At 39.7% G+C, this 26,278-nt stretch overlaps 1 protein-coding gene across 3 annotated transcripts; it reads right to left on the bottom strand.

Annotated features, from left to right (window-relative positions):
* Positions 1–241: 241 nt before the first annotated feature.
* Positions 242–26,167, bottom strand: ABHD17B (abhydrolase domain containing 17B, depalmitoylase). 3 transcript variants are annotated; one of them, XM_044446445.1, is made up of 5 exons: positions 25,839–26,167; positions 25,408–25,487; positions 16,212–16,686; positions 5,501–5,680; positions 242–4,855 (listed from the first exon to the last, which is right to left on the bottom strand). In XM_044446445.1, the coding sequence occupies exons 3-5, from the start codon at positions 16,676–16,678 to the stop codon at positions 4,636–4,638; spliced, it is 867 nt and encodes a 288-aa protein (XP_044302380.1). In that variant the 5' UTR covers positions 16,679–16,686; positions 25,408–25,487; positions 25,839–26,167; the 3' UTR covers positions 242–4,635. The 3 variants fall into 3 exon arrangements, with proteins under 3 accessions (XP_044302380.1, XP_044302381.1, XP_044302379.1); XM_044446446.1 differs by lacking the exon at positions 25,408–25,487; XM_044446444.1 differs by lacking the exon at positions 25,839–26,167 and having other exon boundaries at positions 25,408–25,580.
* Between the last annotated feature and the right edge of the window lie 111 nt (positions 26,168–26,278).

Raw genomic sequence — 26,278 nt, 5'->3', positions numbered from 1 at the left:
AAACCACATAAATAAAATCTCATGTTATTTGGGCCATGTTGAAAGTCACAAAAACTCAACCACTAATTCAACCCCACACACTCCAAAGATCCTTTCTGGAACAAGATCAAAATGTTAGGATCTCTGTTGTTACTGAAAGCAGTGCTCCATTCATTGTAGTGTATAATACAGTTCTGTGCATCAGTACTAAATTATACTGTGGAATAAGTGGTATGAAGTACATAACCATGCAAAAAAACAGCATAGTCAAAAGCTAGGCTTTATTTCAGTTGATGTAATGTACAGTATCAGCAGAGAATTTAACAGTGGGTAAAGCTTTGACATGACCTTGGATTAATCCAATTTTAACAGAAGGAAAAGAACACAAGCAAAGAAGTTAATGTTGACTAACATTTTAAAAAGATTTACCTTAATAGTTTCCATTTCAGAGAATTCCTTGCATTATCTAGTTTAGGCTCTGGAATAATGCAATATATCCATAATAATCTTCTAAACATACTTCCAAAATTTAGAGTTTCAAATATCCTATCATAAAATACCAGTTTGAGGTAGTGCTCAGCCTGAAATCAGACCATGTATGCCCATTAAATTCTCAGACTGTGGGATTCAGCTCAACAGCCTGTCTTTCCTCAAAGTCATGAACACTATAGAGTTGCTTTGCAGAGTATTGCACAGGAATGGGGCAGTGGGAAGGATGAAGCCCAGTGAATACTTCAGGCTGCTTCCCTCCTCACAATGGTTTAAGCCTCAATCCCAAAATAAAGGTGGAAAATCTTTTCTAGTTAATGGCTTTTCATGACACAAAGATTTGCAGAAGTTACACAAATTTTCACAAGCAGCCCTACAGAACAGAGGGAACTAGAGTAAGATCATACTTTGAACTGTGGAGATTAAGCTAGCCATTAAGAGGACTTGGCTTTAATACCCATGCAAACTTTTACCATAAAGAAATTAGAAGCCATACTTACCTCTCTTGGAAAACAAGCTCAAGGATATTCCTTCCTCCTCATAAAAGCCTTGTGCAAATTGTTTTTTGAATAGCATAGTCTTACTCTGCTAAACAAATTTTAACTTACTATTTTCAGGTAAATTTTTGTAGCCTGTGCCTTGATTACTAGGTTGTATCAATGTTTCCCCAAACCATAACAGATGACCATATATGATTCAGGTTAGTCAAAAGTCATCAGAAACTTGGCATAGCATGGCAGAGTATAGCATGCTTCTTGGGATAAAAAAGATGAGAAATGTATTAACAGTATTTAAAAGCTTTTAAAGAAGTAATATTAAAGCCTTTTATACTGTAGTTACGTTATATCAGTCTGCCACATTGATACCCTTCAGCATGCCTTTTTATGCACCACTTTACACAAAATCCTCCCAGATGTATACAAAGGAATATTTCGTACAGCAGCCACTACTAAAGACATTGTGAGGCAGTGTCAAATAGGGGGAGAGCTGGCTGACTGTAGTATTGATTCGTACAATAAGGCATTATTCCATGTTCAGTCTGAAACCGGAGGAGTGGGGGAGCTGGGGGCATAATTCAGCTTGTTACCATACAGGCACAACTGCTCCTATAGCAAATTTACAAGTTGCCTGCACAGGTCTATGTTTTGACTCAAGGACAAACAGAATTTCACATATGTACTATTGAGAGATAACAGCTACTAATTGAGTTGTTACATGGCCACCTGTATCATCCTGATTTTTCTTCTAAAAAATATAGAACGAAGTCTAGATTAAATTTCAATTTCTGTGATGAGCTATATTAGGGGTGGGCAACATGTGACCCTTCAGATGCTTCTGGACTCAAACTCCCATCATCCTTCATCATTGGCTTTGCTAGAGGGCCACACACTTCCCCATGTTTGGTGTACATGTACTGACATTGACATTAAGTTGAGCTATACCAGAGCAGTTTTTAATATGAAAAATTAGTAAAATATATACTTTAAAAAAGAAAGTTACATGTGTTGTGATCATTCTACAGTCCCAGCAATTTGATCAACATTTTCCCCTTACTATTACTACATCATATGGATCAAAACAATTTTAGAAACAGTGTTGCCAGGATGCAGCACTGACAACAGTGACTGTTTAAACAAATACACTGACAAACGTCAAAGATCTTCCTTCCTCTTCCTAATAGCCTTGAACAAATTGTTGGATTTTAAGAACTAAACAGATTCCTGCTTTCATTAAAGGTTAATATAGCTTTTCATTTTAATATTGCAGAATAGGGCTTTTAAGAAGGTACTTGAGATCAAGCCTATAAAAATCCCACTTGCACACTATAAAAAGTTCCAGTGTCACTTTGAAAGGTCATAATGTTATGACTGTATGCATATTTTGCAGTAATGTAAGCCACCAAAGTTTAGACAGGCACTTAACTTTATACCCCAAGACAAACTGCTTCACAGAGTGTGAAGCAAAACTGATGCACACATTTCTAACTTGTCTTGTGAATCAAATCTAGGCTTAGTCATACGTAGAGTAGACTCATTAAAATCAATGGGATTATAGTCAGTCAAATTTAAGTGCATTTATTTCAACGAATCTACTCTGGATACAACTCAGTGTACTGGACAAACTGTACTTAAGTGGTAACTATGAAATCTTAACTGAGATGGGTACATGATTTCAATCAGCAATATCAGAAAGCTTTTTAACTCCATTAACAGAATGCCATTTTCACATCAGTTGCTGCTTGAGAACTGGTTGTTCTCTCTCATCCCCTTCAAGCCAGCTTCTCCCTAATCAGCGGACAAACCTCAGTGTAACTGATAAAAAGGAAACTATTTGAAGCAATTATTGTGATCATGACAACACTTTTTACTGTTTATTTGGTGTGAGGGCTGGAAAAAGAGTGCGAAATGTGTAAGAGATGCCCAAGGATGTTGGGTGGGAACTGCAGGCCTTTTCTGTCTAAGCATAAGTAAGACTGTACCCTATTGTATTTCAAATGGATTTTGGCATTACGCTGAAATATAGTCGGCTAGATCCAGAGCACACACTTGCCTCCATTAGAGGAAATGTCTCGAGGGCCAATCCATTATCTCTGGCATGCATTTGCTATCCACTATGACAACCAATAAACATTTTACCCTGTATACTTATTATGTTCAGTCCTTCATTTATGAAAACATAGATGCTATTCAAAGCCTTAATTAGAAGCCAGCATGACTTTACTTAAAATGAAAGTATGTACTAACAGAATGTTTTGGATCCAGCTGACTCTCTACAGTAGAAATGGATGATGAAAATAGCCAAGAGCTCTGGAGAAAGGGGGAAAAGTAGTCAATATAATAGAAGGAGCAGATTTTGGCAAGAAGCTATAGTCACATTGGGAGTTCTGCTCTCTTGCTTTTTTCCACTGAAAATGGACTATTCAAGAATGTATCATTTATAACTTGTAAGAAAAAATCAGTATCAAGTGTAATTTCTTAATTGAGTTGAACATATCAGCATCTAAGTATTCACAATACATTATACATTATACAATACTCCCAGACAATCACAAAAACAAGCAGAACAAGTAAATTATGTAAGGCTTTAAAATTAGAAGCACAGTGTGTATTTGAGTATTACTTTGTTTACAAATTAGGCTACATTTTAAATCTATTTTATATTTTATTCAAGCAAAAATGTATTCAAGGGAAAGGCAATTAATTTTGCTATGAGTTGTCAACATTCTTTTCACTATATAGGAGTACATTAGTAGAATTCTCATAATAGCTGAAACAATTAGTCCTATACTTACAAACATTCAAATCAAATCAGAATTGACAACTACAACTTTGCATAGTTGTCAGTACAAGAAAGTAAGATAACCATTAGGGAGGTTCTTATTATCACAGGGGTTCTTTACATGATCATTTCAAAATGGCCACCAATACCTTCTTACTGATTTCAGAGAAACCGCTGAAGTATTGCATTTACTTGCTTTCATATGGACCCTGTCAAAAGGAGTGGTAATAAGAGAATCAAGATTTTGTGCCTTTGTTTTGCAAAGCAACAATGGCCAATTAAACATGTTTGGCCATTAATCATTCTCGAAAGAGGAAAACAATGAGAATAATTCATGAAAGACAATAAAACATTTTTACTTGCTCCCTATATAATAGGGCCTGTAAATTCCAGTGGTTGTTTTCATTCTTTCTTAATCCTTCAAATGTAATGGCTACTTGGACTTTACAATGCTTCAATTACACCTGTACAACAGAATAGGTCAAAGTACAATTTGAGATGTTTTAAAAATATTATATATATAAACTTGTTTCTGATATGCTAAAGCATTTGGCAACACTTTTACAGCATTGGATTTTACATAATTAAAATTTCACTTTCTTCCTTATGATTTTTGTACATCTTAAGAAAAACTTGCAAATTGACTTATGTATAGTCTAAGAAAACTTGCACAAAATATGTGAACTACACAAGCTTGTCCACATCATCAGTTGTTCCAGTTAATACTGGTATTAAAACCTTCATTAATTATGTTTACAAATCATTACCTGTACATGTATGAAGGCAACTGATCTGATTTGAAAACAAAACCATCAGGTTTTATGCTGTGGCTATCAAGATTTGCAGTTCTGTAAAGAAATTCAACAGCAAGTAACTATATAAAGCAATTTACAAATTCACCAGTTCCTGTGATACAAACTGTTTTAATCTTTCAAGATATTGTCCATAAAGCTCAACATCATTGTGTCCTGCACCTTCTACCCACAGTGGTTCCACAGGTCTTTGGCAGCGCTCAAATAAAGCTAGGCCATGTGAAAAGTCAATCACTTCATCTTCAGTCCCATGGATTATTAACACTGGAGAGGTTATTTTAGAGATCTTGTCAATGCTACAGGAATACAGAAAAAGAAATCAGAATGCAAGAGTATTCAATGTCACCGATAGCGTATGATAATTTATTTATGCACAGTAGCTTTAAATGTAATTTAAAATATCTCAAGCTTACCATACTAAGTTAACACCATGCCAAGAGAGACTATTTAGTAGAGGTATATGTAATTCATACAAAAATCAGTTAGGAAAAACAATACAGTGTTGGATCCAGAATGCACTTGGGAGTTCTGCTTGGGAATGCAGCAGTTTACTTCCATTCCCCCTTTAGCCTCAGCACTCCTTACCAAACTGTTCCCGAAAACTGGGACACACCCTGGAACAGGGTGAAAGGTCGTACTGGGGCTATAGAAAAAGGATGAATTGCTGTCCTTTCCCCTTCCTCCAGGATGAAACCTTCACAGGATCCCAGTTCCTTCTGCAAGCACAAGGAACCTTTTTGTTCCGATGGGCAAGTCTGTATGCAACCCCTAGATTTTAATCAAATCTGTTCAAAATTAGTTTGAACAGTCTTATTTACAGTAAAATCAGTCAAATGATACTGAAGCCTTCTGTTTCTAGATTACTGACACCTCTTCTGTGTGAAGAGGATACCAGGTGTCTCTTCTCCACTCTAAGCCCTTATAAATGCACTACAGCTTACTTTGGAAATGCATCAAAGCAGTAGGTCTTCTTAGTATCAGGAAAAGCTACTCTCATCCCTGAGGTCAGAGGAGAATGCAGAATTACAGCAGCACTTTCATAACGAGCAGCAAGATCCACAGATGGCACTGTTCCTATGCTTTGGCCATATATAATCACATTTTCAGGGCGAATTCCATACCTGCAAAAGTAGTATGTTATTTCAAATTGAATAGATATCCCATGAATATAGCTTCTATAAATACAATCATACATGTTGGAAAGCCCTAGAATAAAAGAAAATCTGAAGCATACATCATTTTTTATTTTTCATTAAGTGTAACAAGATTGAAAGATAATACTTAAATTCTGCAAATACTGACACTTATAAGATAAATATTTTTAAAGTGACCTTTTCTAAAACTATTTTGCTTCAAATGCTGGAACATAATGTTAAAAAAGGAATTAATTTCCCAGGAACATGGAAGCCTTAGGGTACACTCAAGTAACTTTTTGGGATCTATTTATAAAACTTGTATAAAAGCCACCCATTAGCATTATGCTCTCTAGGTTACTATTACAATAAAAATGCCAATAATAACATTAAATAATTCAGTTAAAATATTACAATAAACAAGATAAAATGTAATATATATAATCAGATATATGTAAATCAATAAAATTAATAAATTAAAACCAGTGTCATCAACATTCAAGTAGTGCCACAGGTGCATAGAAAAAGCTTTAATCAGGCACTTAGTAAAGTAGATCCCTGTTGAATCTCGAATGGCAGGGTGCTGCACAACTGGGGTGCCACCACAGAAAACGCATGCTTAGCCAGAAAAAACTCAGTAACACATTACAGCAGGATTGGGAAGAAGGTGGACTTGGATCAAAGGGTTGGTCTCTGGTGGTGTGCAGTACATCAGCAGTTTTCAACTCCCACTGGTTACACAACAATTATAATGGAAGTCCTTCCTTTTCTCCTAAATTTGACTTTTGAAATTACAAAAACAGAGTTTGCAGTAAAATAGTAGTAAATTTGTGCACATTTGCAGTTCAGGTACTGAAAACAATTTCCTGGGCTAAACGGGTGCATAGACTAACTCTGCAATTTTATGTCTTTCTGAGCCACCATTTTGTACCTCTGGTCAGTGGAATTCAAGAGTCAGGGTGAAAAGCAAAGTAGATCCTGCAAGCCAAATATTTGCTCGCCCCTGCATTATAGACCAAATTGTTGATGAACCTTCTTAGGCAAGAGTCAAACACATCCAGCATCAGAGAAAGTTAACTTACTTAAACTTCATGTCACAATAAGCACTTTGGGTACAGGACTGAGCCCTTACTAGGCAGTAACTTTTCCTCCTTATATAGTTTCAGAGGGGCAGGTTTCTTACCTGCAGCTGTTGTTCTTCGAGCGGTCATCTGTGCATTCACACCTATGGGCTCTATGCACATGTGTGGAGCTGTTTTGGGAAGATTCCAAAACTGATTAATTAGTATTCAGTGGGAGCTCAGCCCCTAGATGCACCTAGTGTGAGGGAAGGGGCTCCCACCGAGATCTCAGTTCTGAACAGCGAGACCGCCCTTTAGATATGAAACATGTCAAAGCTATGTCAGAGAAAACTATGACACCAGCAGGGATGGTGGGTGAGTATGTGTGAATGCACAGATAACCACTTGAAGAACGACAGTTACAGGTAAAAAACTTTCCCTTATTCTTTGTGGTCTCCATGCATCACACATATGGGCAACTGGCAAGTTCACCTCACAGAGGAGGGTGATGTCACTCAGCAGAGCAGACAAGACAGGATGGCTCTGCCAAAGGCACAGTCCTCTCTAGCACTGAGAAGAAAATGGTGGATGAAGGTTGAGGAATTTCACCATGTCGCCACTCCAGAGGGATCGGTGAGGGACACTCTGTGAACAAGGCTGTGGAGGGTGCTGTTGCTCTGGTATAATATGTTCTGATGGGGACTGAGAGTTGGAGGCTAATGCTCCACGAATGTCCAGATAATGGAAGGCTAGCTCTACTGGGTTGGAAGGGTTTTGAAAGAAAGCTGGGAGGATAATCATCTCATTGAAGTGGAAAGAAGAGGCTATTTTTTGGAAGGAATGTGAGATCAGGGCAGAGTATAACCTTGGGTTTATGAAAATTGAAATAGGAGGATCAATTTGAAGAGCACTGACTTTGGTAGCTTGGTGGACCAAAGTAATAGTTTTTAAGAAAGCCATTTTCCATGAGAGAAGGTGGAGATCTGTGAAAACCATAGGTTCAAATGGCATCTTGGTGAAAGCATGGAGGATGATGGAGAGGCTTCATAGGGGAGTAGGTTTTTTGAAGAGTGGGCCCCGGTTAAGGAGACCTTTAAGGAACTTCTGAATGAAAGGGTACTCATTTGTACAAGGAGTTGAGAAAAAGGAGGATTTGGACAGAAGCTATGATTGGAGAAAAACCATGCTTCAGAGCAAAGGTAGAGAAGGCTGACCATTTAGAGTCACATGATTTAGGCACAGAAGGTTTGAGAGCTGCACCAAGAATGTATTGCAGTTTAGGGGGCATGTCCACTAGTGAGGAGGACATGGTCCAATTTTGTATGTGGTGAGTCTGAGAGTGTTCACATCAGCATGGAAGACTGTCCCTCAATCCCAAGAGATGAGGTTTGGTTGGAGTGGGAGGCACATAAAGGTTCTGTTGGAGAAGTTGAGGAGGTGGGGAAATCAGTGTTGTCTGGTCCACCAAGGCGTTAGAAGAATGGAATCTGTGTGATCTTGGCAGATCTTTGCTAGAATCTTTGGAATCAGAGGAAAATGGAAGGAAGAGATAGACTAGGTTCCTGTTCTAACAAAGGAGGAAGGCTTCCCCCATCGATCCTGTGGGCTGCAAATAGTGTTGTGGTGTGTAGCAAAGAGGTCTCCCACAGGGATTGTACTACTCTATGGTGAAGCTCTCACTCGTGACATGGTGTGAAGGTCCTGCTGAGAAAGTCTGCTGGGACACTGTTGGCACTGGCAACATGGATCACAGCAAGTGTGACGCACCAGTGCCAGATCTTGGTGGCAAGGAGAGCGAAGGGGCCTGAGCTGGTTCTACCTTGTTTGTTTACATAGGCAACTACTGTGGCATTGCTTGTAATTATGCGTACATGTTGGTACTAGATTATGGTCTGGAAGACAAGGGAAGCTTTCCTTACAGCCAGAAGTTCTAAGAAGTTGATTTGAGGAGAGGCCTCTTAAGGGTTCCATCTGGGACTGAAGAGGGCTCCACAACCGAAAAGGGAGGCATCTGTGGTTATAGTCAGATGAGGTTCCTGTGTGGGGAAGGGAACATCAACAATGTATTGGCTTTGTCTGACCACCAACAGAGAGAGGTATGAATCTGAAGTCTGGTGGAGTGTGGTTTGGTTCTGGTGTTGATTAATGCTAGGAACCAGAGCTGGAGAGGCCACATGTGTAATCAAACCAGCAGGACAACAAGTATCGATGAGGCTGAGGATACGCTGTAGCAGTTGCAGAGTTTCTGCTAATAAGGAAGTGAATGTCATTGGTGAGGGTGGATAGCCTGTCTGTTGATAGGAAGGCTTCTGCTGAGATGGAGTCATGCTCCAATGAAGTAGATCAACTGTGTGGAAGAAAGACAAGAGGTGGATGCAAACAACAGCCATGCATTTTGTGAATATACTGGGAACAACTGCTAAGCCAAATGGCAGAGTGGTGAATTGGAAGGGTTCATCCCCCACTTGAAAATGGAGAAAGTACCTGTAGGGCTCAACAGAAATATGAAAATAAGCATCTTTAAGATCAATGCATGTGAGCCAAGCAACTTTGCTTAACAGTGGGAGAATGGATTGGATTGAGAACACTCTGAAACATTTAGGTTTAATGCAGTGATTGACACTTCTAAGATCAAGCACAGGGTGAAGGCCTCCATCCTTCTTCAGGACCATAAAGTACCTGGAGTAAAAACCAGGAGCTCCAGGTGGTACTCATTCTGTAACTCCTTTCGGAATAGGGAAGAAATTTCCTTCAGAAGAGCTTTGAAGGGGCCAGTCTTCTTTATGGTATCAGGGAGAGGGAGAGTCTCAAACTCAGTACGGTAACTGTGGACAGTGATGGAAAGTACCCATGAATCCAAGGTGATGGTAGTCCAAGAATGGAAAAAGGGCTGAAGGTGATGGTGAGAATATGAACTAGAGGAGTGAACGGGCTGATGAAGGAGTCACATATGTCTCCTAGAGTCAACTTGGCACCTACGCACCTGGCAGATACGAGTCATGGGATCTTAGCATCTAGTTTGGGTGGTAGAACAATGCCAAGTAGTGGTTGCAGTAGCGGTATGAGGCTGGTATGGGTAGGAAGGCCTGTGCCACTTACAAGAAGTGTAAGATCTCAACAACTGAGTCTGGTTAAATCCCATAAAACAAGCTGTATTTCTGGTCTTTTGGACTGAGTCCATGCAATTGTCAGTGCCTTTGTTGAACAGGTCCACTCCACTGAAAGGCATGTTCTCAATCCTTTGTTTCAACAGAGAGGCCAGAGGATCAAAGCTAGGCAAAGCAACGAAGGCCTAGCGCACCTGCCATGTTCCAGGTATTGCACTCTGCCTGACGTCAGACTGTATGGATTTCTTGTCTGGCCTCATTTCTAATCTTGTTGCCCAAGTCTTGGGCATACTCAGGAAGAAATGAGCAAAGAGATGCTACTCTATTCCAGAGCATTAGATGGTATCTGGCTATAGTGGTTTGATAGTTTACAATTTTGATAGATGTGGAAATCAAAATTTGATAGCTTCTGAGCGCTGTGGAAGAGTAGAAACAGCGACCGACAGCATTGAGGTGCCTGCCCTCTTTGTCTGCTGGAGTATTCTCTTCTGGACAGCCTTGAGAGGACTCTAAAATAATAGAATTGGATTGTGGGTGCTGGAAAAGAAATTCAGTGTCTTTCTCTTGGACTCGGTACATATTTTTGAGTCGTGGTGGTGGTGGTGAATCACCTACAGACACTGGTGATTTCCATTCATGGCACACTGCATCAAGGAATGTGGGTAAGAGTGGTATAGTGACTGGTCCTGTAGTCTCAGCATAGACTACCTCAAAAACTGCATCTTTTGCTCTGCTCAGTTCCTGTCTGGGGTTGAGCCTGAGGCTGTGTGCCATACAGAGGACTTGAGTAGAAGATAGTCCAATGTCCTCAGAAGCACATGGAAGATCACATGTGGGTATAGAGGTGTCTGCAGGTAGGTCAGAACATCAGGCTGAAGAGAATGTGTCCAAGGTGGAGGTATAGTGTCTATGCTCAGTGTGAATAAACTTGAGCAGATATGAGCAGCAATGATCAGGTGAAATGGTATGTGACAATCTGGTACAGGACGGAGAACACATTGTCACCATTTCCCTCACGTCTTGTGAAGGTCCAGAGAACTGGAAGGATGGGATTGGTATGAGAAGAGTACCAATTGGAACTGATTGGGCTCCAGAGAGGTCTTTCATGTCTTGAGCTGACTGAGCCCCAGTGTTCTCTCTATGGCAATCTGCCTCAAAATCCTGGCAATATGGGTGGGTGGGTGGGTGGGTTGATTATGTATACAGTTGGGGACTGAGAGTGGCAACAGCATCTATCTGGTTCAGCACAAAGGAGAACACTCAGAACAGAAGATGCAGAAGAGCCATGGCTCTGTGCTGAGGAGGAGTACTGTGGAAGACAGTTCACAAATCTCACCCTCAGAAACTGAGGTACTCTGTGGAGGCTGAGGTTCCTGCGCTGGTCTCAACCTGGGCAGAATACTGGCTCAGCTCTTCTTCAGGCACCATGTCTTTAGTATGTCTGAGTGCTTCTGAGCGCATTGGCCACCATCCTTCTAATTAATAATGTTGGGTGTTTTTGGAGCCTTATTCTTTTTATCTGCTTTCTTAGGCTCTCCCATCTTGGATCTTTTCTCTGGGGGGTGTCTGGATGCTTCTCTAGATTAGTGGAGGTAGGCATGCCTGAAATGGATGGTTGAGCATTATCCATGTGAAGGGCATGGCTCCAAAGTTCAGCCTTTACGTAGTCTGCCCAATGTTTTCTCCTCTGTTTAGTAAATGCCTGGCAATGACAGCAGGTATCAACAAGGTGAGTTTTTCCCAGGCAAAAAAGGTACAGGGAGTGACAGCTGTGCAATGGGGTTTTCAGCACCATTTTTGTCTTACTGTTGAAGGCAGAAGGAGCCTAAGAGAGCAGGAGAGAGAAAAAGGCAAGAATAATAGTAATAATGTCTTTCTTTCTCTAGGTGAGAAGAGGAAGCAGGAAAAAACCTGAAGACAATTTTTTAAAAAGACTGAGGAGGGTCAAACAGCTAAAAATATTCACAAAGTAAGCAGAGGAGGAACTTTGTGATGTGCTCATGATGTTGGCTGAAGAACTGAGAACAAAGGTCTTGGCGGGAGCCCCTCCCCTCATGCTTTTTGTGTCTAGGGCCCTGGCTCCCACTGAATACTAATTAATCAGCTTTGGATTCTTCCCAAAACAGCTCCACACATGAACGCAGAGCCCGTATGTGTGATATACAGAGACCACAAAGAATGTTAGCTTCTAATATGGCATTACAGATTGTTTTCCTGACCTTAGAAAGCCTCCTCTCTCAGCTTCCCCACTCCCCGCTCTGTAATAGCATGATAAGAGTATCATGATCAGGGTTGTAAGGAATGCAACTATGTAATGCATAGGAAATGTTTTGAAGTCACAAAAAATGTTAAATATTCATTGATTTGTTATTTTTCTACACTGCCCAATCACCAAACCTCTCTTTTATTAGCATTGCTACTCTTGTGAAATTTCTTACCAGAAACCCTCCAGCTGCATCTTTATATCACAAGAATAAAAATTCATTCATATTATAACTAATTTGAACTAACTAGGTATTAATTGTTATGGGCCAACTTTGAGTTTTTGGAGCAAGGCAATGTGGCTTTGAGAACAAACATATGAAGTGTTTATTGTTCCAGTCAGGCATGCTGTGCTCCACAGTGCTTTCTTTCCACAATTAGTCAGCAATCCAAGATACTTTGAGGATTCTTTTTGAGTTTTTCCTTTAAAGTTTTATATTGTTGCAAGTTTCGTGATTTTCTGAGCCTGTCAATACTTCCTCCTTCACCACCATTCATCACCACCCTGCACCCTGCCCATTTTCCTCTTGTGAGGAATGTAAGGTAATGTAAACTGTGGCTTACACAGTTCCATTTTATCCTCACAACAACAGCCACCACATAAGACAAGTTAGGCTAAGAGTCTGTGACTGGCCCAAAGTCACCCAATAAGACTCATGGTCAAGTAGCGACTGGAACACCACAACTGACCTTCAGAAATAATACAAATAGTTAGAAAGAAAGAACAGCCATTTAAAATGAATTAAAACCATGGAACAAGGTAGTTGCTGTAATGTGCATACACATCCAGCTACAAATATGTGATTTTGCACTTATCTAGGAAAAGGCAACAGCTATACTCACCAGGGCAGAAAGTTATTCTCTATGGACCCATGCCACCACTGCCCACCATTTGTAATCATCACCTAGGAAGGGTCCTATATAAGACAAGCTTTTGGAAGCTAATCTTGATTTAGAACCATCATCTGAAGTTCACCAAGACTGGTATTTCTCAGCAAGTATCCAAGATAGTTCAGGGACATCCTCTTCAATCCACCTGGTACCTAAGCCATTTCCAGACTGCCATTTATAGTAAATGACAGAGTGCAGTCAAATGGGGGATCGTGGATCCCCTATTCTTCAAAACTGTTCAAGAATAGAGAGCATATTTGTGAACCGCTCAGAGTTTTAGCTTTTGGGTGGTATAGAAATTAATTAATTAATTAAATACTGTATAAAATGCTCAATAAACACCTTGAATAAAACGACAATTACCCACTGTCTCCTATCTAGTGCCAGCTGGTCAGCCCACTATCTCAGAAATCCAAAATATGCCAGTGCTTAGGTTTTGTACTTTAGCAGTCAGGTAAATCTTGGAGTGTAACGAGAAGCAGCAAAAGAACCTTTGAGAAAGGTGAGGCTAACAAAGGTGTGGAGACTATGACCTGGTCTAAAAAAATCACTGTGACTTAAAATAACCCACAGTGATTGTTCAAATCAGGTTCTGGTTAAATCAGTTTAACCCTAAAACGGAAGCTGTGTTATATGAGAGTTAAGTCTCACACAACCCACCTTAGCTGGATTCAGGCAACTCAACAAAGTATGATTGAAACTTCAATATTGAAAAGCCATTCAACACACCCATAATCCACTCTGGCTTAAATAAGACATGGTAAATATTTCAATTGTGCAAACCAACCTATAGTTTTAAAGCTTTGGGGGCATAGTAAAAAGCTTATGGTATGTAGCTCTCAATCTTCGGAACTCTGCTTACCTAGAACTGCCAGTGACATTCTAATTTTCTGACAAATGTTATACTTAAATATATAACAGCTATTCCAGAAAATGTATACAATTTAAACTTTCTGTTCTTATTTCAGTTTTCCTTCCTTATTTTCATGTGCTAATGCTGGGGGGGGATCATCAGTATATTTGTCACATTATCAAACTGATATTTTACAATCATCATTTATCTACCATAAATTTATTTATTAATATTTATAGATAACTTAATATAAAATCTAAGAAGTTTACATATAACTATATTAAAATAACTGTTTAAAATATATTATTAAAATAATTATAGCTGTACAAAAAGTAATGCAAAAAACAATAAAACAGATCATCATAATTAATTAAAGTCAATTACCAGCCAGGAAAAGCCTGCAAAATGGATGGGTTTTTGGTTACTGCTGAAAATATACCTCATTTTCTGCTTTCAGAATCATGAGGAGGAGGGTATTCCAGAAGGCCACTAACAAGGCCTACTTTTGAGATGTCACTTGGAGACATTCTGTTGGTTGCAGCACGATCAGCAAGTCATTCTACCAGCAACTCACAATTATCAGAACATTGACCCTCACAGCTAAAATGCAATGTCCTAAGCATCTGAAGCAAATCATACCAAGACTCATGAACAAAACAGTATATAAATGTTAGTAGAAACATATAGAGGAGGCTATTTCTTGCATTCTTCAGTGAAACTACTGTATTTTTAGAATGCTGTGGTTTCTAATCCTCATATATCAAGTTTCCAAAAATATTAGGAGAAAAAAGCCAAAGTTTTCACATAGTTGAGCAAAAAATGTGTACAAAATTTCTGTCAGCAATACTGTATACAGAATCGTAGGGTGTAGTCAATGAAAAACGATGGCTCTATTTTTACTCAACCTAAATATATGAAGAGTTTAAAAATTAACTCTTTCATTAGGTTAGCGGAATAAAAATGACATGGAAAAAGTTAGCAGAATCAAGCTGAAGCGTTCCATTCTATTCTCAGATATATTTTCAAACAATTAATGTATCCAAACTCTATAGTGCATAAGCACCTGGAAGTAGGAGGTTTTTAAAATTCTCTCTGGCAGCTGAATGCAGAAATTGGTAAAATCTTGTTTGAGGTATCTGACATACCAACTAGCTTCAGCTAGTCTGAATGCAGCCATCATTTAGATGGAGACCAAGCACTGGCAACCATGCATACCAGTTTTTCCTAATTATTTTATCTTCTCCAGTGTTAAGAGTTACTCAGTATTTATCTTAAATGGTAGATAATTGAATTGCACATTTCATAAATATTTGTCTTTAGAAGTGACAACAAAAAGTAAGTACATCATTATTTTCTCAGATGAAACAGCAATTGCAACTAAGTAAGTAGGTGAACAGTAGTACTTGCTTTCAGCTTTCACAAATTACATACACACACAAGAAAGACTGAGCAGTACCATGCTGCTTCAGCCTGGAGAAACATTTTGTGTGACACTGTTGATATTGCATGCTCAGTTTAACCACTAATTGCAGGAGAAGCAGCACGCACATATGCAGAGTACTCATTCTTTGGATCGTAAAAATTACTGTTTAGCTTCTTCCACTCCTAAACAGTGAGGAGAGGCTGTCACAAGAAAACTCTTAAAGAAGCAGGGAAGGAAATGAATTAGAAGTTTGGTGTGCCCACATCTGCTTACAAAGATGAGCAGAGTGTAAAAATGAGAGGGAATAGGAAACTTTACAGTTACTTTTGGATTATTGTCAAGGCAGACAGATTGTAATGTTGTACTTTAGGAATTCAGAACTACTACCTTTGATCAGAAAAGGACCTGCTATCTAAAAGAGTTCCTACATGTAAGCATTTCAGAAAGTCTGATTAGAGTACACGTTCTTTGTGTGCAAAGGGTGTGTGTGTCTGTGCACATGCGCGTGCATATACAAACAGTACATTTCTGATATAAGAAAGCATTCAAACATTAAACCCTGAATAGATTGGAATGGTTTACTTCCAGGAGAGTAATGTACTTTTTGAAAGTTTCAATAGAAAGGCACACTTGTCTCTGTTTGCCAATTTAAGATTACTGACTTTAATGAATTAAATTAGAAACTATTATTAACCTATTAACTCTGAACTTCACCAACATCAACTGCTACTTCTGCTTGCTAGAATTAGAAGTAATTTCTTCCTTTTCCTTGTTGGTAAAAGGGGAACATATGAAAAGGCTATTAGTATACAGTCTCTCAAGAAGGAAATGGAGAACTTTTACAAAGAATGATGTATATAAATTCTGGATACTGGATACATATATTCCCCATTCCCCGGAAGAATAATGTATCTCTATTTACCTTGTTCTAAGAGCTACCCAAGCAGCATCGATGTCAGCATACAAATTCTTCTCAGTTGGTTTTCCAGAACTTGCTCCATATCCAGAGTAATCATATGAAAATATGTTGCAATTAATCCGTGAACCAAGTCCTATGTAAAAGCTGCTCATCTGACCTAAGTCAACAGCATTCCCATGTGAGAAGAGCAATGTATACTTGGCGTTAGGGGAACAACGCACAAACATACAGGCAATCCTGTTACCTTTGCTGGTTCTAGTCATGAAACATTCAATGGCATCTTTTTCTCTAGAAGAGTATTGCCAGTCTGCTCGGTCAGAAAGATGTAGAGTCCAGCGACTCCCACTTTCATCACACATCAGTGTATATGTAGGATCTGGTGGCAAAAATGCCAGTTTGGAAGCTATTTTTCCAGGACATGGTGGACAACAGAATAGGCAGCACAGTTCACTAAACGAAAGATTATTCATCTTCCAATCTGAAATAAGAGGGGAAAAGTGTTAGCTTCCAGTAGAATTCTTCCACAACATACACATTCTCAGGGATTAAAAAAAAAAGGGGGGGGGGTGGCAGGAAAGAATCAGACACAGGATTGCACAAAATTTTCACCACAATATTACATTTTTGACCATTAATATCTAACATTAAATAACTCTTGCTAAATCACTTCTTAGATGACCTGAACTTCAAGTCAAGGATTTGTTCAAGAAAGTATTGGATTCTACTAAGGCCTAATTTTACCCTGAGAAACATAGCAACATTTTAATGTTAGCCAAATATGTACATTATTATAAAGCACACTTGGGTCTTTTTTGAGAAGCCAGGAACATCAAACAAAACCAACCACTTATTAGGAAATCTGTATTCAGCTTTTCACTTAAAATGCTCATGACAGCAGACAAAATTACATTCAGTATATGTAGATATACAGATTCTTAAAACAGGAGCTATGAAATTGACCAAACATATATCAAGAAGACAACCACAGCAAACTGGGCTGCATAGGTGAAAAAGGCACCATCACAAAAAAGGTCTTCTTTCTGACAGCCTCTAACCTAACCTCTGAGACTGGGCTACATGGAGAACTTCACCTGAAGATCTCTGACAAGATAGTGAGCATGGGAAGAGGTAATTCTTCAAAAACTCTTGCCCAAACCCAAATAGGGCTTTATAAGTCAACACAAGCACTTTTGACTCTGTTCAGAATCCCACTGGCAACTAACACAGGTAATACTACTGCAGCAGATGTCCAGTCAATAATATGGCTACCACATTCTGAATCAGCTGAAATTTCTGAACATTATTCAGGCAGCTCCATGAACAATGTACTGTTATTTAGCCTGACAACCGTGCTAGAGCACAGACAACTGTACATGGGGGGATACAACTGCAAAAGGAAAGTTGGTAAAGGTATGTGCTACTATAGATGTCATTTGCAGGGTGAACAACAACACTAACTTTAGAATCTCCCATAACCTTTTCTCAAGCTGGACTGCAACCCCATCCAGAACCACACAAACACAGCAATTATTTATCGCTTGATATACAACTCTATCAACCCTGTGAAAGCCTGTTCCTTTACAAGGCAAAAGATTTCATGCTTAGTATCACTTAATGAAAAGGCCAATCAAAAACTCCTAAGATGATCATATTAGCCTAAGAGATATCACCACATCCCAAATATAAAGGACCAATGTTAGCACCTTGCAGGTCCAATTCAAAGTAGTGGTTCTTACAGTTAAAGTCCTGAATGGTCTTGGACAACTTAAGTATTGCCTCATTTTATATATACCTAACAGCACAGTCAAATCAACATCAGAGGCCCTCCACTGAAAATGTAGGTGGACATGTGTGATGAGGTTTTTTCAGTTACTGCATCACACTGTAGAATTCCTCCTGACTATATTGTCTGTCTTCTAACATATGGCCTAAAGTTAGCATTCACTCATTCATTCATTTAGAAAATTTGTAGGCTGTCCATCACTGTCTTCTCTTTGGAAAAGCGATTGTTTTGTAAGAGATTGTTTACATATTAATAGTGTTCAAGTGCTTCTAATAAAGTGCTTGTCTACTTTAAGTTTCCCATACATAGTGAATTTTTAAAGTAGTTCACATTCTAATAGCAATAATAATAGCTTCAAAGCAATGCTAAGCCAAAGAATGCAAATTTGTCAATAGTGTAGCTCTAAGTAGAAGGTTATGCAGCTGCTGCTTGCTGCATGCCAGTTAGCCAAAATACAAAAGTTATTAGGCAAGTTCCTAACTGAACTTCTGTCTTACGATATCACTGATTCACCATCTGTACAGAGGTAGGCCAGCACAGTAGATCTCCTGTATACAACATGATTCAGTGTTATCTAAGAACAGGGTATAGTTATCAAGTCTGCAGATGACCGTATGTCTTGAAAAGATACTACAAACCTTTTTCAAACAAGAGTCATATAAAATAAACTGATCTGGATAACTTGGAAAATGGGGTGAAAACTGCAAATTGAAATTTCATAAAGTTACAAGTCGTATTGTGTATGCAAAAAAGGATCATCAACCAGTTAAGGCACACTGAAAGAAGTGGGTTAGACTTGGTCTTGGGATATCAACTTTCAGGACAGCATAGGACCCTAAGATGTGAAAGAGTCCACCTACCATCCAAGAAATGAGGGAATTCAATGTCCTGAAATAGGAGACCCCCAAAAATCTACACTGACCTTTTGAGATGACTAAAGTCTTGGTGCACTAAAACCCTGACCTGACAAGAAGACAAGAAAAAGCTCCTTGTCCATTACTTCAGCAAAGAGTCAGATGTCCTGTTACATTCCTACTGTATTTAACATATATTACTATTATTACTTCAACTTTTAAAAAGGGTTCCCAAAGCAGCTGTCATACCCCCAAAGTCTTCTAATGCCAGAGCTGGATTAGTATTCCTATTAACAGATCCTCATAAATTGGGCAGGGGCAGCACAAGATGGAAGAGGAGCCCAAGTTCAAAGGGCTTCAGCATTGCTGCAACAAAGTTACTTCTGGTGGTACTAATACAATAAACTACAACACTATATCATTACAATCTGTTTACGGAAGCACATGACATTTTAGTCTGGATGAAAACAACAGCTTATTATTTCAGATATATTTTGATTATGTCAGATATGTTTTGATTATGCTATCTAGTTTTAGCATATACCAGTATCAAGTACCCTATCGTGACAAGTTGTAATTTTCCACTAAGCTTACTGATTTGTCTATCTAGTAAGAAATAGCCATTTTAGAGCAAGCTGTTAGGAACCTGGAAAGCAACTTGCTTTCTGGAAGGTCACTTTAGGCAACAGGTCAGTGTTTTAATTTCAAGACGCATAACTTACTAGCAACATGCCACCATAGCCATCATATCCTGTCTTGACTTCTGTGATGACAACTTGAAATTGAAGGCTTCTAGATGCCACTTCTTAACCTACAATCTCTCCTTTTAAAAGTTTGAAATATCCTTGAAAATGATTGTACAAGTGGATATAGTATTCTATTATGACCTGGATAAAATCCACAGACAATGATCGATGCACTGTTTTGGTCCTCTTTTCAAATAAAAAATAGATAGTGGCTATTTTATAAGGTTGTTAATACAGTAATGATACCCAGTGTCATCTCTGTGGTGGCCCTTCTCTAGGCACCCTTAAAACAGAGATTGGGCAGGAGGCATCTAAGGAACTGACCTTTTATGTGGTCAGAGTTCAACTACAGAATGCTCTCCTCAAAATTTCTGCTGTGGCACATGGCTTGTTAAAGCTTTAGGCATCAGGCCAAAACTTTTCTTGTCACGCATGCAATGTACCTTTAACTGTACCTTTTTTTTGCTGCCCTTAATTTGATTGTAAGTTTTCTAATTTGTCTCATTGTTTTATTAGTTTCCAGTAAGATGCTTTGAAAACTTGTTTAAAAGTAGGATAGCAAAGATTTAAAATAAATAAATTACAACAATCAATAGTTTGGCACATCAGTATTAAAATCTTTACCTCTATTTTGCAAACTGTTGTGACTGATGTTCAAACAGCACAAATCCTAAAGATACAAACAATAATGTCTTAATCTAGGCTTTCCTATGACTCAATTATTTGTCAGATTAGAGGAAGCAATTTAATTAGTTATATTTGAATAAATATATGCATAAACACTCTTACATAGTTAGAATTATTTAACATATATTAAGCAACAGCACTGTATGGTGGTGAATACTACACATATACTAACTCTGCCTTGAGTGTCATTTTCTTGGGGAAAAGGTAAAGTACAAGGTTAAATGAATGAAGGAAAATACTCCAAAATATATTTATGGGCACAATGGAACTTTTATGGAGAAACAAAGATAAATGTTTGAAAATGTCTGATGGCAACTGCAACTTTAGATATTGGGAAGTCACATGGGTTTTAGCTATACGAACATAATTCAGAAATCCATGCTATGTTTTTACTACAAATACGAAGACTGGTACCAATGGAACTTTCCAAAGCAGTCTTCCTCACTCTGGTGCCCTCTAGATGTTTTAGACTTCAATTCCCAACAGCCTCAAACTGCATAACCAATCTTCAGGGATGTTAGAAACTGTAGATCTTCTGCCGGGCCCCAACTTAAGGGATGCCGAACTGTTTAAAGTTTACAGTTAAAAGAAACTTTGCAACCATAATGATAAAAACACCACTTAATTTGCTGCTTTGTAAAGATGTATTAAAGCAATTCTTGCATTGCAACCATACTAGTCACTCAGAAATACTACAGTTATTACAGCCACTTTCAATACCTGTTGCTAGGGTACATGAGCAGAAGGGTGTTAATGCATTCAGCAGGTAGGCCTTTCCTCTGATCCAGCACAACTGTAATGCCAATTTAAATACTCAATTCTATCTTATCTTGCTTAACTATATAAGCACTGTTTCATATATGTGCACTCTGCTGCATTCAAAGAAAGGTTTCCAAATCTGATGTAACACCTCTGCGTAACATACAAGCTAAGCAAAAAGTAGCAGTTGTGGCTGGTTTGCTATATTAATAGTAGTTCTGTCAGAAGCCTAAGCAAGCAAGCCTTACTTCGCTTGTTTCTACTATGCAATAACCTTAAGAGTGTGAAGGTTAATATAATATATAGGATAAGCTTAGGGACACACATGATTAAAATATAATCCCCCAAATCTATAGTATAAAGCATCCCTGCAGAATTATATGATCTGAACCAATATTATGTTAAAAGCAATTACAACATTTTAATTTCCACATTACTAGATAGCTTATAAATTGATTAAAACATCAACTTTATCAAACCAAATGCAATTATTAAAGCTGCATTTCAGCCTAAGATTTAAGGTCATTACGATGTTTGGTAGCAGAAGAAGAAATTGATATTTTATAGGTCAGAACTGCATCCCAATGCATCCCAGTGCATGTTCATTCAGAAGCAAGTCTGACTGAGTTCAACAAAGTTTACTCTAAAGTGTGCAGAGGAATACAACCTAAAACTGCCAAAGCTGTAAATGTTTCTTCTGCAAATATTTTAGCTGCATCCTGAGGAGTCACAGGACAGTATAACAGAAAACCATTCTTCAGTGACCTTCTGTTTAAGAAAAAAAGAAAGCAACCTCTGCAACAAGATTTTTTAAATTCTCCCATTCATTTGGAAACCAGCATAGTAGCAGCAGATTACCTATCTGTGGAGAAACTGGCTTTTCTTGCCAGTGATACAACCTGAGTTAGGAGACCTGGTTCACATGGTCATCACAGCTTGCAATGACTTAAGCCATAGGATATGTCATGGACAATTTCATAGAATCACAGTATAGCTGAGCTGGAAGGGGCAAATAAGGTCATTGGGTCCAACCCACAGGTCAGTGCAAGACTCCCAAGTTAAAGCATCCTTAACACATGGTTGTCCAGCTGCATCTTGAATGCATCCAGTGTGAGAAAGTCCATGGCTTCCCTAAGTAATTGGTCCCATTGCTATATTGCTCGAACAGTCAGGAAGTTCTTCCTCACATTCAATCCAGAATCTGGCTTCCTGTAATTTGAGACATTTATTCCATGTCCTGCATTTTGAGAGGTCCTGGCTGTCCTCTCTGTGACAACCTTTCAAGTACTGGAAATTTTCATTATCAGTTATCTTTGTTCTAAAAGCTAAACATGCCCAGTTCTTTCAATCTCTCATTACAGGATTTTGTTTCCAGTCCCCTGATGATATTTGCTGGCTTCTCTGAAACATTTCCAATTTGTCTGCATCTTTCTTAAACTGTGATATCCTGAACAGGATGCAATACTGAAGATGAATCCTAACCAGTGATGAGGAGAATCTAGTATGTTATGTGGTTTGGAAATGATACTTCTATTAATGCAGCCAAAAGTAATGGGAGGGGGGTTGCAGCCACATCACATTGGTGACTCACATTCAGCTCATCATCTACAACAATCCGAGATCCTTCTCATTTACAGTATTGTTGAGCCAAGCATCCCTCATCTTGTAATGATGCATTTGATTTCCTTTTCCTAGGTGAAAAACTTGGCATTTGACCCTACTAAATTTCATTCTGTTGTTTTCAGCTCAGTGTTCAAAGCTATCAAGAGCACACTGAATGTTGTTTCTATCCCACCCAATTTTGTGTCATCAGCATATCTGATAAGCATTCCCTGTAGCACTTCATTCAAATCCTTCATAAAATGCTGAAGAACAACTGGCCCAGGACTGAGCCCTCCAGTACCTCACTCATTACCTCTCTCCAATCAGAGAAGGTGCCATTGGCAAACACTCCGAGTTCAATTTTGGAGCCAACTGTATATCCACCTGAGTTGTTCTACTGAACCCATTTTTAGCTAGTTTGCTAATTTATTTATTTGATTTATATCCTGCCTTTTTCCTACAAAGGGCTCAAGGCAGCTTATATCATTCTCCTCCTCCATCGTATCCCCACAACAACAACCCTGTGAGGTAGGTTGGCCTGAGAGTCTGTGACTGGCCTAAAGTCACCCAGTTGGCTTCATGGCTGAGCGGGGACTAGAACCCAGATCGTCTGAGTCCCAGTCCCATGCTCTTAACCACTACACCACTTTGGCTCCAGGGATCATGGGGCACTTTGTCAAAAGCTCAGCTCAAGTCAAGATATATTTTGTCCACAGCATTCCCACAGTCTGCCAGGGAGGTTAACTGATCAAAAAATGAGATCTGATTACTCATGCAGGATTGTTCATGTCAAATCCATGTTGGCCTCCATTGTTTTCAAGGTTGTTTGCAGACTGCCTGCTTTATAAACTGCCCAAGGAATTGGTGTGAGACTGCTTGGTCTGTAGTTCAGGGTCCTCATTGGTCTCTTTCTGAAGAAAGGAGAAACATTTGACCTCTTTTGCTCATCTGGAATCTCACCTTTCTGCCATGATTTTTCAAAGAATAATTTGAATAACTGCTGCCTGTATGTAGCATAGCTTGTAATGTCATCTGAACCTGGAAGTTATGGGTTGTTTAAGGGTTAAAGAACACTCAAATAACCCACAATCTGTTGTTAGGTCACTTGAGGATTGTTTAACAAGCCATGCAACTTGAATTTGGACAACACAAGTTGTGTCCAGGCAGTGATTATTCAAATTGTGCTAGCACGGACCACAGATAAAACAAGACACCATGGCTTATTTCACCTATACAACAGTACAGCACAGGTTAACATGTAAACCATAAGAGATGATTGGCACACACTAATATGTATAACTTTGCTAACATTCAGCTTTACTGGGGAATATGCTAAGGTCACGTTTTAAATCACAGTCATTTCCAACATTTTTCTTCTGCCAAACACTATTTTTGGACAAATACACACATGAACAGTCTTATAATGCATTCTTCATGTACATTTCACAGGCACATTTCCAAAGAATATTGCAGCAGAATCCACCATACTAACCCTCCCATAATAATAAATAGTAATATCCATATGGTTTCATTGAATACTCTATACTCCCTGTAACCAGGCTCCTTTAGAATGCCAATGAAATAATTATCAACATGCAATGTCAGAGACAAGAGATTAAAAAGCTGCCAATTTTAAGTGTTTGAGGCAAACAACAGCTAAAAGTCTAAGATGGTCCAATTTAGGAGCTAGGGCAAGAATTCTATTTTTATATAACATTAAGCAAATATAAGTTTGGACAGAGCATGCACATAGAAATCATTGTGCTTGTTGGCTACTGAGTTATAAAGAAGAATACTTAATGATTGTATATTGAACTACAGACCTATCTGAAGACTGATCACTATGAACTAGAATGTATACAGGTGCAATCCTTTGTATGTTTAGACAGATAACGCACTTCAACTCGTATGCTGTGGGTAGTACTTATTTCTGTTGAAACACGCATAGGATTGCATCCTAAGTTACCTGTGCAAAATAATGGCATGCAGTAGAAACATAAGCCAACATTTGATTCATTTCAAATAAGCAAGAATTCTAAAAGAGCATATTGTCACCAATGGAAGCCAAAAACCTGTGATTCTCAAAATGCAACTAAATCAGATTTAATATTCACACATACCAAGGCACCACACTATAGCTCATTCTGTTAAAAACAAAACACAATCTTTCCATTCATAACAACTAAAATAACACATTGTGTATATTTTACCATCCCAGACTGGTACGTCTTTGCACCATCACAAGGCTAAAGCTTAAGAAACCTTTATAACCACAAAAACGGTCAGAAGCCAACATGTTTTCCTCTTCATTTCAGCCGACAAGTAAAACAAGCAAAAGACAATTATTGACAAGTGTACCATTCTTCCACAGGGTTTCACACCAATTTCCTATTTAGAGTTTAAGAAATAAAGCTGAACTGGAAATGGATATGGGTATAAAACGGATGGGGGTGGGTAGGGGGAAAGAAAAGCTTTGTTCAGAAATAAAGCCTGCACTACTTGGCTCTTTTCTATCCCTTTGGAACAGTATGCTTTTTATACTCCAGCATCGAGCTGCCTTGCATACAAATGAGGTACAGTTCGCATCGTGGTCCTCCTCCCTTCAGACACATACGTTTCTTAAGGAACACCGGACAACCGACAACAGCCCCCGCCCACTGTCCTGCTACTGATTTAGTATCGAGGTTCAGATCGGGCAGCGAAGCTATTGTGCTGGTCCCACTAACGCCCCGCGGTCAGTCAGAAGGAGCCTCTCTGCTCTCACTCACCACGAAAATAAAGTCTGCGTCCCGGAATCGCAGAGGACAGGCCGCTTAAAATCGAGACGGCTGTAGATGAGGCTCACATACTGCGGATAAGCGAAGTCGGAGGTCTCAGCGAAAGAGATATATGGGATGGATGGAGGGGAGGTGGAAAAAGAGGGGACTGCGCGCGCATGCACCGGAGTCCTCCACCAGCCCAAACCAGCCAGCTTCAGCACGACAGCTTCCTCTGGACAGCCCCAGGTTGGAGGGATGTTTCCGCAGCAGCCCGCAACCCCGTCCCGTCCCCACAGCCCAACGAGGGCTCTTCGCGTCCCCCTCACACAGCTCGCCTGCAGCAAGGCCCGAGACCCTTCAAGTAGCGACCTTCGCCGCCCCCGCCGCCTTCCCTCCACACCGTTTGAGCCCTCTGCCGAGGAAGAAGGGAAGGTGCTCACCTCGCGCTCCGCGCAGAGCGCGCAGCCGCGTCCAACTGCCTGCCCTGGGCGGCGGCGGCAGCGGCGAGCTCGGGCGCCGGCTGCCGACTCACACGCACGGCCGGCCCCCTCCCTCAATGGCTCCTGCGACCCCCTCCGTCCGAAAGCAGAAGGAGGCGGTTGTGCTGAGTAAGCGCCGCAGCCCGCGCTCTGACAACGGCCTAAGGCGCCGGCTCGAGCCAGTCGCTCCTGTCAGGGACGGCGGACACCGGCCGAGCGCGAGAGGCTCCGAGGCGGCCCGGGCGCCTGCCCTTTCCTACTAACACTCCCGAGTACGGAATCGGGCGAACGGCAGCGAGAACACCCGGTCGATGCGAGGAGCCGAGAGAGCCGCGGATGGGCGGGGCTTAAGCCTCACGGACCGGCAGCCCTCGAGAGGCTACCAATCAAACGGCACTCCC

The sequence above is a fragment of the Varanus komodoensis genome, unplaced genomic scaffold, assembly GCF_004798865.1.
Source record: "Varanus komodoensis strain SLA01 unplaced genomic scaffold, ASM479886v1 scaffold5, whole genome shotgun sequence".
Lineage (NCBI taxonomy): Eukaryota > Metazoa > Chordata > Lepidosauria > Squamata > Varanidae > Varanus > Varanus komodoensis.
The sequence above is the reverse complement of the archived record's forward strand: the minus strand, read 5'-3'. Positions and strand labels throughout refer to the sequence as shown.

What these genes read in the sequence shown, in the direction of transcription:
- ABHD17B (XM_044446445.1), bottom strand. Translation starts at nt 16,678, where the DNA reads ATGAATAATCTTTCGTTTAGTGAACTGTGCTGCCTATTCTGTTGTCCA. An exon ending in TGGGTAGCTCTTAGAACAAG is followed by an intron (nt 5,681 to 16,211) that starts GTAAATAGAGAT and finishes CTACTTTTGCAG; the next exon opens with GTATGGAATTCGCCCTGAAA. An exon ending in TGCTTTGATGCATTTCCAAA is followed by an intron (nt 4,856 to 5,500) that starts GTAAGCTGTAGT and finishes GTATTCCTGTAG; the next exon opens with CATTGACAAGATCTCTAAAA.